General features: G+C 35.4%; 1 protein-coding gene across 1 annotated transcript; it reads right to left on the bottom strand.

Annotated features, from left to right (window-relative positions):
- Positions 1-6,257: 6,257 nt before the first annotated feature.
- On the bottom strand, positions 6,258-7,326 carry LOC123562729 (carbonyl reductase [NADPH] 2-like). Its single transcript, XM_045355336.2, has one exon. The coding sequence runs from the start codon at positions 6,902-6,904 to the stop codon at positions 6,449-6,451; it is 456 nt and encodes a 151-aa protein (XP_045211271.1). The 5' UTR covers positions 6,905-7,326; the 3' UTR covers positions 6,258-6,448.
- Positions 7,327-15,195: the final 7,869 nt, after the last annotated feature.

The following is a 15,195-nucleotide window of genomic DNA, read 5'->3' as shown; positions in this document are numbered from 1 at the left end:
AACGATGACGATGTAATATCACCATCGTACCATCGCGTTTTCACCATCGTACCATCGTTCCATCGCGATTTTATCATCGTACCATCGTGCCGTCGCGTTTTCACCATCGTACTATCGCGTTTTCACCATCGTGCCGTCGCGTTATTACCATCGTACCATCGCGTTTTCACCATCGTGCCATTGCGTTATCACCATCGTACCATCGCGGTTTCACCTTCGTACCATCGCGTTTTCACCATCGTGCCATCGCGTTTTCACCATCGTGCCATCGCCGTCCGGTTAGAATTGCGTAGTTCCGTGCACTTGTATTTTTGTCAACAATAGATGAATGTATCTCAATGTATTTTATGAGAAGAAATTTACCATTTAGATTCTGCTGTCAAAATATTTTACAAAATGTTCAGTGCTCAGTTCATTAAAACTGTGTAAAATCTTCAAGGCCACATCCTTTTTATTTTATGTATGCATGAAAGTAAATAAAAAGTTGGGTGTAATAGTCACATGATATTATTCAAACACAGCTTATTCTTGTTAGGATGTAGAAGGTACATAGTGCAATGTGAAAATGAGATTGTATCAAGCCTGTATTTTACTGACACATATACAGTACCACTGCGCATGACCACCGGAAGGCGATGGTACGATGGTGAAAATGCAATGACACGATGGTGAAAACGCGATGGTACGATTGTGATAATGCGATGGAACGATGATGAAAACGCGATGGCACGATGGTAAAAAAACGCAATGGTACGATGGTGATAACGCGATGGTACGATGATACGATGGTGAAAACGCGATGGTACGATGATGAAAACGCGATATTACATCGACATTTCACCATCGTACCATCGTATCATCGCGATTTCATCATCGTGCCATCGCGTTTTCACCATCGTACCATCATTGTTTCATCTTCGTGCCATCACACCATCCCGTTTTCGTCATCGTACCATCGTACATCGCGGTTAAGGATTCAATAAAAAGTCACGATTGTCCAAACGGAACACCGTACAAAAGCTCACCTTGTCACTACGTGACTGGTGAGCTAAAATTAAACAATATGACTCTCACTGTTTCGAGATATTTTTCTACAGAAACTGCTCATTTGTAACCTAAATATTGCTAATTTCTAGCAGACAGAGGTAAGATTTGACATATTTAACAGTTTAATAGGTTATTTGTATGCAGATCATTATAGAAAATGACAAATCAGGACACTCTAAGCTCCATTTAGGATTAGTTACATGTTTAGTATTATGCGGCGCACTTACTCGCCAGACCGCCCTTTGTCTCTACGTGCGTTTACTAAATGTGCAGGATAATTAGCTTGTAAACCGTCCTCGACCTACCATTTTCTCGCCAGATGGTTTGTTGTTGTATAAATGTTGTATAAATGCTTTTTATGCTTAAACAATGTATGAGCTTGGTTGATGCGGATAGCATCCACATTACCAAGTGTAAAGTTCACCTCTAAATAACACATTGAGCCTCATTTATTCATTCCAATATAATATTGGATATTGACAACTTTAGACGGTGATGTTAATTCGAAATGCATAGTTTTGCAAATGAAGTTAAAGGGTTTGATTTCCAATGACATCCTGAATAAGAAATATTTTGTATGTCAGATGGACTTTAGGCCAATAGCTAATTAAGACAACAGACAATCAATTAGGTCTAAAACATATATTCTAAATACAAAAAAACTGCGACAGAAAATATGCATGTTCCATATGTTATTGAAATGAATTGCCATTACAAAATACGAAATTGCAGCTCTTAATTGCACCTACGGTGTTTTAAGGGTCTTTGGTGATCCCATGTGCTGATTATATGATACCGCATTAATGTATATTGAGAAAACGCATATGTTGTTTGCATAGTGTATCTCGAACGACATGTTAAACCTCACTGTGCTTTGTTCAAATGATTTCTCAATGAAAGACAGAGATTCAAGCTAGTAGTGTATGAGAAATGTTACGACATTTCAAACCTTGCAGTGCTGTTAGATGATAGTTATCGCGATTTTTGTCTCTTTATTGCTTTTACCTTAATATGACGACGGTGTTTAACTTTTTCTTCATATCCGATTAAAGTACGTCTCGATTTTTTGTCCCTTTATTCCTTTTAGATTAATATGACGACGGTGTTTAACCTTTTCTTCATATCCGATTAAAGTACGTCTCGATTTTTTGTCCCTTTATTCCTTTTAGATTAATATGACGACGGTGTTTAACCTTTTCTTCATATACGATTAAAGTACGTTTCAGTGGTACAATAACAAGCGGAATAAGAAGCCTTTTAAGACTATGGGTCAGCAATTTTGCCTAAAATATGCGCTTTTACACATGCTGGAAGATGTGAATATTTCTTTTATGATAGTTAAGAATTTAGATAATATATCTAACAGCAAATATCGCAAACAATCGCAGCCTGCGGAGTAAAATTAAACATCTAAAATATCACTTAGTCGTCATCACTTGGTCACTGGTCCTAATATCAGCAGGTAATGTGTAATGTGCAATAATACAGACATGTGCAAATCAGGTCTAAACAAAAATTAGTAATTTAACAAATTTATTACAAACAGTGTCTTAAGAGAGAAAAGAGAAATCATCATCAAATGAAATGGTGAGGGAACCTACGATATGTACTTTTTCTCATACTAAAGCTGTGTATGAATCAATTATTTTTCCTTTTTCTCAACTAAATAAAAAACTTGTAGTTTAAATATCACACTCATATGTTATATTAATCACAAACTGATAAAAAGGTTTTCTTTTTCCATAAAACGATCCCTTCTTTCTTCGCCATAAATAAATTCATATACAATTTAGTACCATTTTTTCCTCTTTGGTATGACGCGCTCGCGGATCAAACCCACGACCTCCCGCACTCGAAGCGGACGCTCTACCACTAGGCTACCGAGACGGTTAGCTATATTTGGAGTAACAGCTTCATAGTTGCTGCAGGAGTCTCAAAAGATCGGTAGGAGACATATAATTTAGATACTGAGATAAAATTGTCCATACAGTACTTTTGCAACTGGTATGGCATTCTCTGAATCTCTTTAATGAGAGTAACGCTTTTAATTCAGGTGTGTGAACTTTGAAAATTTCATAAAACTATCAAGTTCTAAAAGTAGGGCTTGGGCCATAAACAAGGACTAACATCATTACACAGATAATGTAGCGTCCTTGAAACGGACGGGAGACATTTTACAATTGCATGACCAGCTAGACTGAACTGATAAAATCTGCATAATTTTGCACCAACTTTGTCCTTTCAAGGTTTGTTATTCCCGGTTATATATAAACTCTGTGTCCTCGCACGTATAGCGGCCATTCTACCTAACAATCAGTTTTCGGATTTCAAATTATGTTCATCTCGGTGTTATATTATTGTTATGTACTCGTATTGCGGAGTTCTAGCCTGCATATCTCTTTTGATCTCTGACTGATCTGTATATGTTAATTGAATAACAGCAGTAGCGCATGACAGCACCGGTTTATTCGGCCTTTTCGCGTAAAAAATAAATGTATCAATTTTGCCTAGAACATCAAGACTGACCCTTAAGCTTTGGCAGGTGCGGTAAATACATATAAAAGAGTTGAAGATGGAGACAGAAGCTGAATAAGAAACGAAGCCGTGATATCGCCTGCTACAGCAAGATACCCCATTATGCAAAAGAGCACAGTTATCTATAAATGGTTAACAAATTTATATGTTATCGTTTTGCAATATGAGTTGTCACATTACCATAATTGGCCATAATTGGCCATTAACGAAAATAGCCCTGACGTACGCGCTGGAAATTAACACCGTAAAAATGGTGTCATGACTAAAAGAGCTTATAGTTCAGATTTACTTTGTAACGTTATGTACTTTTCGTGATTTCTTTTTCAATCAAAAACTAAATTACAACTGTAACGGCATTTGATTTTCATGCAGCTGCAGACTGCAATACGCGATCTACTAGGCGATAAAGGCTGTGACTTTGTTGTGTCAGTAGATGCTAGTGTCAGTAAAAAATATCACACTTAACTTTCCTTACTATATTATAGGAATACATGTGATAAACAGGTAGAAACATGGGAGAGGTGTGCCTTCGAGTGATAATGGCTATTACTGCATATGTTACTATTTATAATTATAAATTAAACTGCAGATTATTTAAACGTATATGAGCAGCATCAGGCTGATATCAGAATTCTTGCGAATTGGTATTGCAGATATCGATATTTAGCACACTTCCGGCGATATCAGGTTCACTTCTGGGTGCGCAAAACACCCAGAGTTTATACTTCCACTGACAGAATAAGGCCCATCTACAAACTAACAATTATTTTACGAAAGAAAACATGATCAGTTAACATAATTTCGCTAGCTTCCTCTTCTGGCATGATCAAGTAAAGCCGAGACAGTGAACTACGACCACAGAATGCGTAAATTCATAACAAATATTTGGAAGGAAATGACGTCAATATCATAATGTTAAAATGTCACAGCTGGAGGTTAATTTATGTTATGGTCCTGCCTACGAGTCAATACATCTTTTTATCGCTAAGTTTAGACCAGTGGGAACGATTGCAATTATAGAAATAAAAAAGATACTACGTGTTAAGGTATACATGGGAGTAAAGCCGATTATCGCCAACGCTGATGATGGGCGTATTCTAGTACAAATGCGAAGTGTTATGTATTTTATTAGAAGAAAAATGTTATTGAGATATATTAAGGAGGTAGGTTACCTTGTTACAAGGGTAAATTCAAGTTAGTTTAACCGCAGCATTTGTTTGTATTTCGTGTAATATGAAGTTTTACCTGCTACAATCTCAATTTCGTTTGTCTCTGTCCCTTCGAATTCAATTTTTATCTAGGTTTGAAGAACATGACCCTCTAAAGGTATTTCATATTAAAAGAAGAAGGAAAATACGGATATTTAACACTTTTCAGTGTATTTTAGTTTCATTGATATCCGTAGAAGTCTGCATAATTGATAATTTTACTAGTATGCACGTTAGCTTTCTAATATAAGCTTTAAATGCATATGTCGCGGGGCTCGTGTTTCCATGGTAACGCATTTTCTCTCATTTTTAAACAACTTTGTATAAAAATAGGGGTTTTCGACGGCTTAAGTGGCATTCTGTTAATGACTAACATGGAATATTTGGGAATATTATAAGCAAAATACCATGCACTTTACATGGTACCCTATTTTTCTTAAAGTTTACAGTAACCATGGCAACAGAGATGTTTAAAATAGCTTATATCTTGCTTTTTGTCGTAATTTCTTATAAAAAAATATTGAATAAGATTATCTTTCTAGTTAATGTAGCTTTAAAACATATTATTTCTAACGTAAGTTATATTTTCTTGTTATTTGCATTGATTCAAACAAATTTCACAGCTTAGAATATATACGGCAGTACCCCTCGCCTGGCATTTTTCATGGAAAAATCGTTCAGCATGCTGATATTATTCTAATGAATATTGTTGAAATGAAAATAAAAAGCCGAAGTTGTATTTCTTAAATAGACCAGTGTCAACGCTTTTGAATTCTACATTTAGATACATAGGTCACGGGCTTCGTTTCCATGGTAACATCAATTAAATTTAAGGAACCACATTTTTCTACTGAAATTTGAACAGTTTTAGATCTTATTTTTTGTATATAAGTAACAAATTATCAACGGAACCTGAAAAATAAGTATTACAAATCAAACTGCTAGATTTTTTATTTGAAAATGGCCGTTACAAGTAACCTTTCATCCAACTATATTCCAAATAACATTGGTTACCATCATCCATTTTCTTACAATCCGCATAACGTTTCAATATAACTACATAAAAGAAGCAAAATATTGATGATTATTCAGAGCAAAAGATTCATAACAAATATTTCAGCAAATATTTGTTATTTGAAGATAGTTAAAATAAAGAAAATGCACAGAATTACGTACTTTCAAGATAAAAGCTATTAATTTTGCGCGGTAACTGACACGTAACGTCATGACGTCAATGACGTCATTTTAAGGCAACATTGTTTTGAAGCGTTTCTGCGGCAATTGATTAATTATTTCTGCATTATTAAACCATAAATTATCAGATCGGAGGCAGGTTCATGATTTGTTTTCAGGAGAATGAATATAGAAACACATTTAATTTGTCGTAAACGTCGTCGTAAATCGTCACGGTAGCTTCCGGTTGGACATGCGCACATACAAATATGAAGGTAACCTACCTCCTTAATCAAAGCACGCGTTTTATATCCATAAACTACTCGTTTGTGTCTGCATATTAATTAGTGATAGAGCAATCAGCTATTATTTGTAAGTTGACACGAACCATATTGATATTACAAACAAAAAAGTTTTATTGTCAATGAAAGAAATTATACTTTGACTGCTATATTAGACAGCAGCCCCCCATCAACTGGATGCATCTAGCCGCTAACCATACTTGAATAGTCGCTAAGAAGGTACAATATCGGCCCAACAATTTCCTCCACCTTTGCAACTCTACCCATAGGTGTCCTGGCTGTAATAGCCTTTTCGATCAATAATCCTTCCTTAAAATTTGTAACTATTGGCGTCATGACAAGCGTAGGATTGACTGAGTTCAGCCTTATCTGGTATTGTCCAAGTTCCAGTGCAAACTGCTTTGTTACCATGTCCAGTCCTGCTTTTGAAACATTGTACGACAAGTTAGTAGGAAAAGCACCTATTCCGTCAATACTTGAGAGATTCACGATAGATCCTTTTACTTTGGAATCAATCATTTTCTTCGCAACCACTTGTGCACAATTTATTGCGCCCAGCAAATTAGTGTTCAGTACTCTAACGATATTGTCTTTCGGACAATCAACTGCAGGAACACATCTCTTCAATGATCCCGGCATTATTGACCATCGAGCGGTTCCAAATCTTCAAGCTTTCTCCTGGTATCATCCCAGTTGGATACGTCAGCAACTATTGGAACAGCTCAGCTACTAAAGTGTCGAGAGTAGACTTGGTACGACTGAGAGCCTACACCTTACATCCAACTTTTTTAAGAGCAATAGCTAAAGCGCGTCCGATCCCTCCTCCATCTCCCGTAATAAGAACTTTCTTGCCATTAAAATCGAAAGGCATCACTATCCTTGTTGTTTTAAAGAGGTATTCCGTCAAAAGTACTTTAAGACCTGTTTAAATTCCCCTTCTTTTCACATGTACTTTTGAACACTCAAATGCATCACTTTATTATGACATAAATTCTTATAAGTTAATTTTGAATACGTAAATGTTCCACTGAGTGCAACGGAGAGCATGTTAAAATGTCATCTAAACTGTCAAGTGTAGGAGACCGTGTGCAGACGTAAACAAGACATGCTTGCATTCAAACAAGAATTAAAGAGTCAGCCTATATCTAGAAAATTAAATTTTTATAGTAAGTTTTTTAAGAATCCACAAAAAGATAAACAGCACCTAAACTTCATTTTCTTAAAAACATCGATAGAATTTAGCACGATCTGCTTAATATACGTGTAAAACGTTTGAAATTGATAGCTTTTTTGTCTGTTTACATACACAGACACTAAATAGTAAAATTCGTCAATTTTATATAGAGACCAGCTATTTAGTATGTTTATTCTTGTATTGAAACATTGGTAAAATATTCTGTTGAAATGAGGATGGAAACTGGCCATTTTAATTAAAATTTGATTGAAAAAGCAAATCTATTCTGCTGTGAAAATAGATACAAGAGGGTCATGCTGACCCTATATCGCTCACCTGTTAAACTTGGTCCTGGAATCATCAAGATAAACATTCTGACCAAGTTTCATAAGGATAGGGACATTCTTGCCGAGTTTACGAAGGGTCATAAATGTGGCCTCAAGAGTGTTAACAAGCTTTTCCTTTGATTTGACCGGGTGACTTAGTTTTTTACCCATATAACCCAGTTTAGACCTTGGCATAGGAATCATCAAGATAAACACTCTGACCAAGTTTCATGAAAATAGGATCATAAATGTGACCTTTTGGGTGGTAACAAGTTTTTCATTTGATTTGATCACATGATCCAGTTTTATCCTTGGCATAGGTATCATCAAGATAAACATTCTGACCAAGATTCATGCAGATAGGATCATAAATGTGGTCTCAAGAGTGTTAACAAGCTTTTCCTTTGATTTGAACTGGTGACCTAGTTTTTGACCCATATAACTGTGTTTAGACCTTGGCATAGGAATTATCAAGATAAACATTCTGACCAAGTTTCATGAAATAGGATCATAAATGTGGCCTCTAAGGTGTTAACAATCTTTTCATTTGATTTGACCTTGTGATATAGTTTTTGACCCCACATAACCCAGTTTCGAACTTGGCCTTGAAATCATCAAGAAAAACATTCTATGCAAGTTTGTTTCAAATCAAAGCATAAATGAAACCTCTATATGGCTGAAAGAGCCAAAATAGAAAATTGTGCCCCTTTCAGAGGCAGTGACACTAGAAACCATGATGGAATATAACCGGTTTTCAAAAGGAACCGAGATCTTATTGTGTCTTTAATTGTGTAAAAATATGGTTAAAATCGAATGTAAAATGTCACTTCTATCGTGTGAACAAGGTAAAAATTGACAATTTTTGGCTCTTTCAGGAGTCAAACAGCGGCCGTAACTCCGGAACCTATGATTGGATTTGACGGAATCATCATGGAAAAAAATCTATTTTTGTTAAAAATATTTTGCAAGTTTGTATCAAATCAAACCATAAATGAAGTCTTTATATGGCTTCAAAAGCAAGAATAGCAAATGTTGGCCTCTTAAGGGGCCATAACTCTTGAACTCATGATGGGATCTGGCCAGTTTTTGAAAGAAACCGAGATATTATACCAATACAAGTTGGACGGACGGACGGACGACGGACGAAGGGCGATCACAAAAGCTCACCTTGTTACTCCGTGACAGGTGAGCTAAAAACCAAACAATATCGCGCTTTCACTGTTTTGGGATTTATTTCTTCTTCAGAAAAATGAATATTTATAACCTAAATATTGCTAATTTCTAGCAGACAGAGGTAAGATTGAACATATAACAGTTAATCAATACTAGTATCTGGAATATCAGATTTGTAAGTACTATTTTTAGAATCCACAAAAAATAAAGAGCATCCAAACTTCAATATTCTAAAAGATATCCTTTGAATTTAGTATCATCATCTTCTATCAATGACTAGATATAGATATCAAGTTTTTGAAACTGATTGATAATACTTATACCTTTTTGTCTGTTATGCGAGCAAGACAGATCTTAGTCTACAAAAAAGAAATAAAGCCACAAAATTATTAGTAGCACCAAATCATTTAATAAGTATTTAATTGCCATTTCACGTCATTAGAGCAGTGTTAGTTAGATACGTAATATCATGCAGCATGTTTGCTATATTTTGTACCTGAAATAGACTTTAGGCCGATAACTGGCCAAAAACTAATTAAGATTACTGGATATCAATTAAACCTAAAATGTATATTCTATATATAACTACAATTCGGCAGAAAATATACAAATGCCATAACTTATTGGATTGAATTGTCATTGCAAAATACATCCTTGCAGATTTAATTGTACCGACGGTATTTATATGGTCTTTGACGCTCCTATGTACTGATTATCTTAGACCGAACCAATGTATTTTGAGAAAAAAGCACATCTTGTTTGCACAATATATCTCGTACGATATGTTCATTCTCATGGACTGTGCTTTGTGCAAATATCGCCGGCTGCCAATTAGTGGTTTGGTCGGGGGTTGGACGTGACAACAGAAGAGGAACATCTCATATCTGTTGTGACATGTATTGTCTCAAACCAATATATATATCAACTGAAACATATACAAAATACCATAATAAATAAATAGCTATTGATATAATAATACAGGTTCTGTATTGGGCAATACATGAAACATATTGATGGTCAAGCAATAACGGGATCGCGATAAGTACCTTTTAAATGGACAATTGAAATATTGTCAACAATTCATCGGACCATTGCTACAATTACCAATACATCAATCTACAAATAAGTACATGTAGTTGTAGATAAAAACTAGCGGTACAAGTTTATAATAATTACCTGCAGATATATGTATATATGTCTAAAGAATGTTGGATTATCTGTTAGTACAAAAATATGGCGATATGGCGAATGTTTATTTGCTGTGAATGGTCAGTTTAGGTCATGCGATTTAACTGTCCGAGTAGAGGGTCGACAGTACGTGTCCGTTTATGGTCAAGGAGAAGCAAGGACTAATTTTACTAAACTATAGTAAAAGCTGCTGTTGTAATACTGCTACACTACATTTACGAATCAGAGGTGTTTATTAGACGGTACGAAACAATAGACAATATGTATCATCAATATAGTTTATTTATTTGCAACCTATGATACAAACGTTTTTTCAAGGAAGACAGAAATTCAAGCCAGTAGTGCATGAGAAATGTTATAACATATTAAACAGTGCAGCGATTTTTTTGTCTCTTTATTGCTATAATTTGACGATGGTATTTAACCTTTTCCTAAAATCCGATTGAAGTGTGTCTCAGCGTAACAGGGTTCGGTTTACAATAACAAGCGGAATAAGAAGCTTGGTCCTCTGTGTATGTGACAATGAATCACGGTCCTGTAGCTTTTTCAGACCACGGGCCAGCAATTTGCCTAAAATGTCCTCTTAGCACATGCTGAAAGCTGTGAATGAATTCTGTACCACTCAGATATAATTTTATCTACGGTAGACCGCCGTGGCCGAGTAGTTAAGGTCACTGAGTCTGCAGCATGTCCTTCCCTTTTGTCGTCCTTTTTATTTTTTTTTCGCTGATGCCTTGGTCTTTGGGCTGCCATCTAGCATAGCTAAATACAATCTCTCATTTATGGCATCACAAGAAAGAATATGCCGCTGATAGACATTTGGTACCGCAAACATGAGGATATCCATCAAACTAATTCTGAAGCATGTCCGTCCTTATATTGTCTTTCTCATTTTTTTTGCATATTATCATTAACTTCATATTTACAACTTAAAAAAACATATTTGGCGAGCCAGTTTTAGTATGGCCTACTGTATGCATACACACATTCGTACGTTGGAAACAATAAACTGATGAAAATCTAAAAGGGGAAACATATATTTTGTATCAATAATCTTGTATTAAATCCCTTATTGAATGTTTGAGATAATGCTAGTTTTGCATATGACTGTGTCAGGATTTCCCTGTTGAATGAAAAGCAAAAGGAAAGGATTGAGGTGTCAAAGTCAAAGTGAGAGCATATAGAATACCTTAGTTTTCACATCTACTATTAGGGGCCATCATATAGTGTATACGCTTTTTAACATTTTGTTGAAATAGTTATGGTTGCATACAATTTTCTATACAATTTTGGTCATTTCTTTATTTAAAAAATCTTGTATCATGAAATGTCTTTGGGATATGACTGATATTGCATATCGATTCAACTTTCTGTTTAAAGTTACCTTCCATGGAATTGCAAGCACTTATATTTACGATATCAGATTATGCAAAAAACAATTGCATTTTTTTAGTTTGTAGTCGCTGATTTTTAAGTGAGTACCGAGACTTATTTTAAGAAAGTTAAATTGAAAGTGAAGTATTTCGTCGTTTTTTGTACGTCAAAATAAAGTCAATAAAGACGACCCAATCAATAGTTTCGAGATGTATGTTTTGGTTTACGCAGAGCTAATTGTTTTTCCACATAATCCATAACGACATTTTACATTGTTTACATTCAGAAATAGATGTCGCATGCGTCGATGTTAACAGTGCTTTTTAGAATTGCTTGAATTTCGTGAAAGACAGCCAGTGGTATCGTAGTATTTCTCATCGAAATCTTTGAAGGTATGATGATTTTAACAATTTTCACAGCTTTAGTATTGAAAACAATATTATTAGACCGAGTACAAGTAGAACATTTTTGTCCATTACGATATTATCCTATGGAAAGCAGCTTCTTATGCTACTCGTGCATAAGAAATTTGAACTTAACAAGAGTTCGAACCTCGCAGCCCTACAAGGTGGCATGGAGTGCGAAATTGTTGTCTTTTTTGTTATCTTAATTTGACGAGGCGGTGGGTATTATCTTTTTTTCTCAAATCCGATTGAGTTATGCCGCTTACCAGGTTTGCCTTTGCAATAACAACTGGAATAAGAATCTTGCATCCGTAGGAACGTCATAACTGATCGAGGTCCCATAACGTTTTAGGACCATAGGCCAGCAATATTTAGTTAAATATGTACAATATCTTGAACTCGCTTATCTTAAAACTTCCGCTATCTCGAAGATATTTTTAAGTCCCGTCCCGAAACACGTACATCTGTAATTAATACGCTCGACGGTTTGGATTTCGTTATACCGCGTTTCAACTTAACATTTACACAAGCTGAAAGCTGTGAATTGATTTACCATTCTATTACCCGAAGTAAATATGATACACATTCATATGCAGTCCTTACCACAGAATCTGAAAAATATTAATAACTTATAGTCCTATAATAGCTTTAATTGTGTGATTTAAATGTAAATGTGCTTCATGTTAAATTATCTGTATTTTTTTTTATATCAGTTAGAATTCAGCCTTTGTTACGTTATGTGTCCTGTAAAATTACATTGATATTCGATTTATATGCTGGTAATTGCACATAGTTGACTTATAAAATATACTCTCTCCCATTCTACTCTAAAGTTGACAGAAAATAACTTAAACAATATATTGCGGAGTGAAATTAAGCATTTGAAAATATCAGTTTTGTATGGATGCATGGTTGACCTCGACTTTGTTCTGGTCACTAGCCATGCTTTCAGTAATTAATGCAAAATCTGAAAAGATAATAATAATATATTATACCTGTGAAAATCAAGATTAAACATACATATTGTAGAATACTGTAAGGTTAGTATCCAATTATGGCAGGGCGCCTCGCTATACAGATGGACCGGCACAGTCCGGGTCAGTTGAAAAGGCCTGTAAAAGCCACTGCTGATTTATGAGACATGAACAGAGATTGTAAAATAATGATATTATAGAATAAACTGCAATTTCAGCCTTTATCATTATAACCACCATTGTTTCAAAAGGGAAAGGTAAATTACAACAACAAAAGTATTTGGAACGGACCATTTTCTTGACAAACGAAATATTATCAAAAAGAAACGGGGAAGGAATCTAAAGAAGGTACTTTAATTCTTGCTTGAGCTGCGAGTGAATTCATTGTCATTTTATATGCCCGTTTTGGAAAAACGGACGTATTCTGTGATGGCGCGTGCGGCTGCCTGTCTGTCCGTCTGTCGGAGCAAACGAGAGAACATTTGTTGGGTACCGAGGACAATAGGTAACGTTAAGTTTTATTCATTGTGTAATGCTTATTTGGTAGTTTCTGTCGCTTGTTGAGTACTTTATAACAACAGAATAACCAAATAAAGGTCCGTTCGTAAGAAATACCCAAGTAAATTATTATTATGCAATGGCGCGTGCGTCTGCCTGTCTGTCTTTCCGTCTGTCGGAGCAAACGAGAGAATATTTGTTGGGTACTGAGGACAATAGGTAACGGTAAATTCTATTCATTCAGTCAGACTTATTTGGTAGTTTTTGTCACTTGTTGAGTTATTTATAATAACAGAATCCCCAAATAAAGGTCCGTTCGTAAGAACGTCCGTCCGTCCGTCTGTCCGTCCGTCATAATTCGTGTTCGGAACATAACTATTAAAGGTATTGGCTTTAAACTTGGCATAAATGTAGATGGCGAAAAGACGATGTGCAGAGTGCTTGAACCGGCTCTGTAGGCCTATGGTTAAGGTCAAGGATGTCAAAACTGTCCATCATATTTCGTGTCAGGAGCATTACTTATTATCCATTAAGGTATTGACTTCAAACGTTGCATGCATGTAGGTAGTGATGAGACAATGTGTAGAGTATATGAACCTGGTCTGTAGGTTTCAGAACAAGACCACAATTTGAGCTCAAAGTGACCATCTATTAGAGCATAACTTACTGACCATCCAATGTATTGACTTTCAATTTGGGTTATAGGTAGGTGGTGATGAGACAATGTGCAGAGTGCATGATCCAGTGCGGTAGGTCAAAAGTCAAGGTCAGATCTGCCCATCATATTTCGTGTCCAGAGTATAGCTTAAAAGATATTTAAGGTATTGACTTGAAACTTGGAATAGAAGCAGATGATGATGAGACAATGTGCAGTCTGCGACAATCGACATTATACCCCCGCCTTATTAACACCCGCTCCCGCACCAAAAACAATCATTTTATTTTCATGCCCTTTAGTATCCTTTCACCATTATTGCACACACACTGCTCCCCCTCCTCCACCAAAAAAAGGAAAATATATAAATATTGCTTTTTCTTTAAATTTTGCTTCTGTTCTCCTCTGATATAACCCTTCAAGCGTATATTGCCCTGCTCGACGGGACTCTTTTATTACTTGTAATCTAAATTATGCATGTATGGAATATTAATGACAAACACGTATTTTTTTGTATAGATTTAACAACAAATATTGACAGCAATCAATCTCGACAGGACATGGTGTCAGTAATTAATGTCTAACCTGTGTCGATACCTGTTAAATCCAGTTTCAAACATACATAAACTAGAATAAGGTAGTAATTTAACATTTAATCTTATAACCACCAGTGTTTCAAAACGATGAGGTAAAGTTATAAAACAATAAAATCATAGGTGACTCATTCTCTGCGAATACAATTCATTATCAAATTAACTGGGAGGGAGGCAGGGTGGCATACACCTGTTTGCTGCGATATATAAGCCTCGAGTGACGTTAAAGCACTAAATATTTTACGTATATTGAAATAAGATAAAAAGTTCTTCATGACAATAACCGCCAAAATGTTTACATTTTTACACTAGAAATGATCGAAGAACAAAAATAATGAGAACAAAACTAAAGATATTTAATTTTGGTTCGTATTATTTTTGATATTCTTAAGTAAACAGATTAGGGCATATGCAGACCGTATCAAATCAACGGAAGTGTGTCCATATATATATAATCGCGTATGTCTTCAGCAAGGGTATTAGCTCCATAGCCAAAGAATATGACTTGTAAACATTAAGCATTTCCTACATAGTAAATCTTGTCCATCTCTCATCATCTTCTTATAACCAG

Source organism: Mercenaria mercenaria, chromosome 2 (genome assembly GCF_021730395.1).
Source record: "Mercenaria mercenaria strain notata chromosome 2, MADL_Memer_1, whole genome shotgun sequence".
In the NCBI taxonomy this organism is placed as follows: Eukaryota; Metazoa; Mollusca; class Bivalvia; order Venerida; family Veneridae; genus Mercenaria; species Mercenaria mercenaria.
Note: the sequence above shows the minus strand (reverse complement) of the source record. Positions and strands in the feature narration are given on the sequence as shown.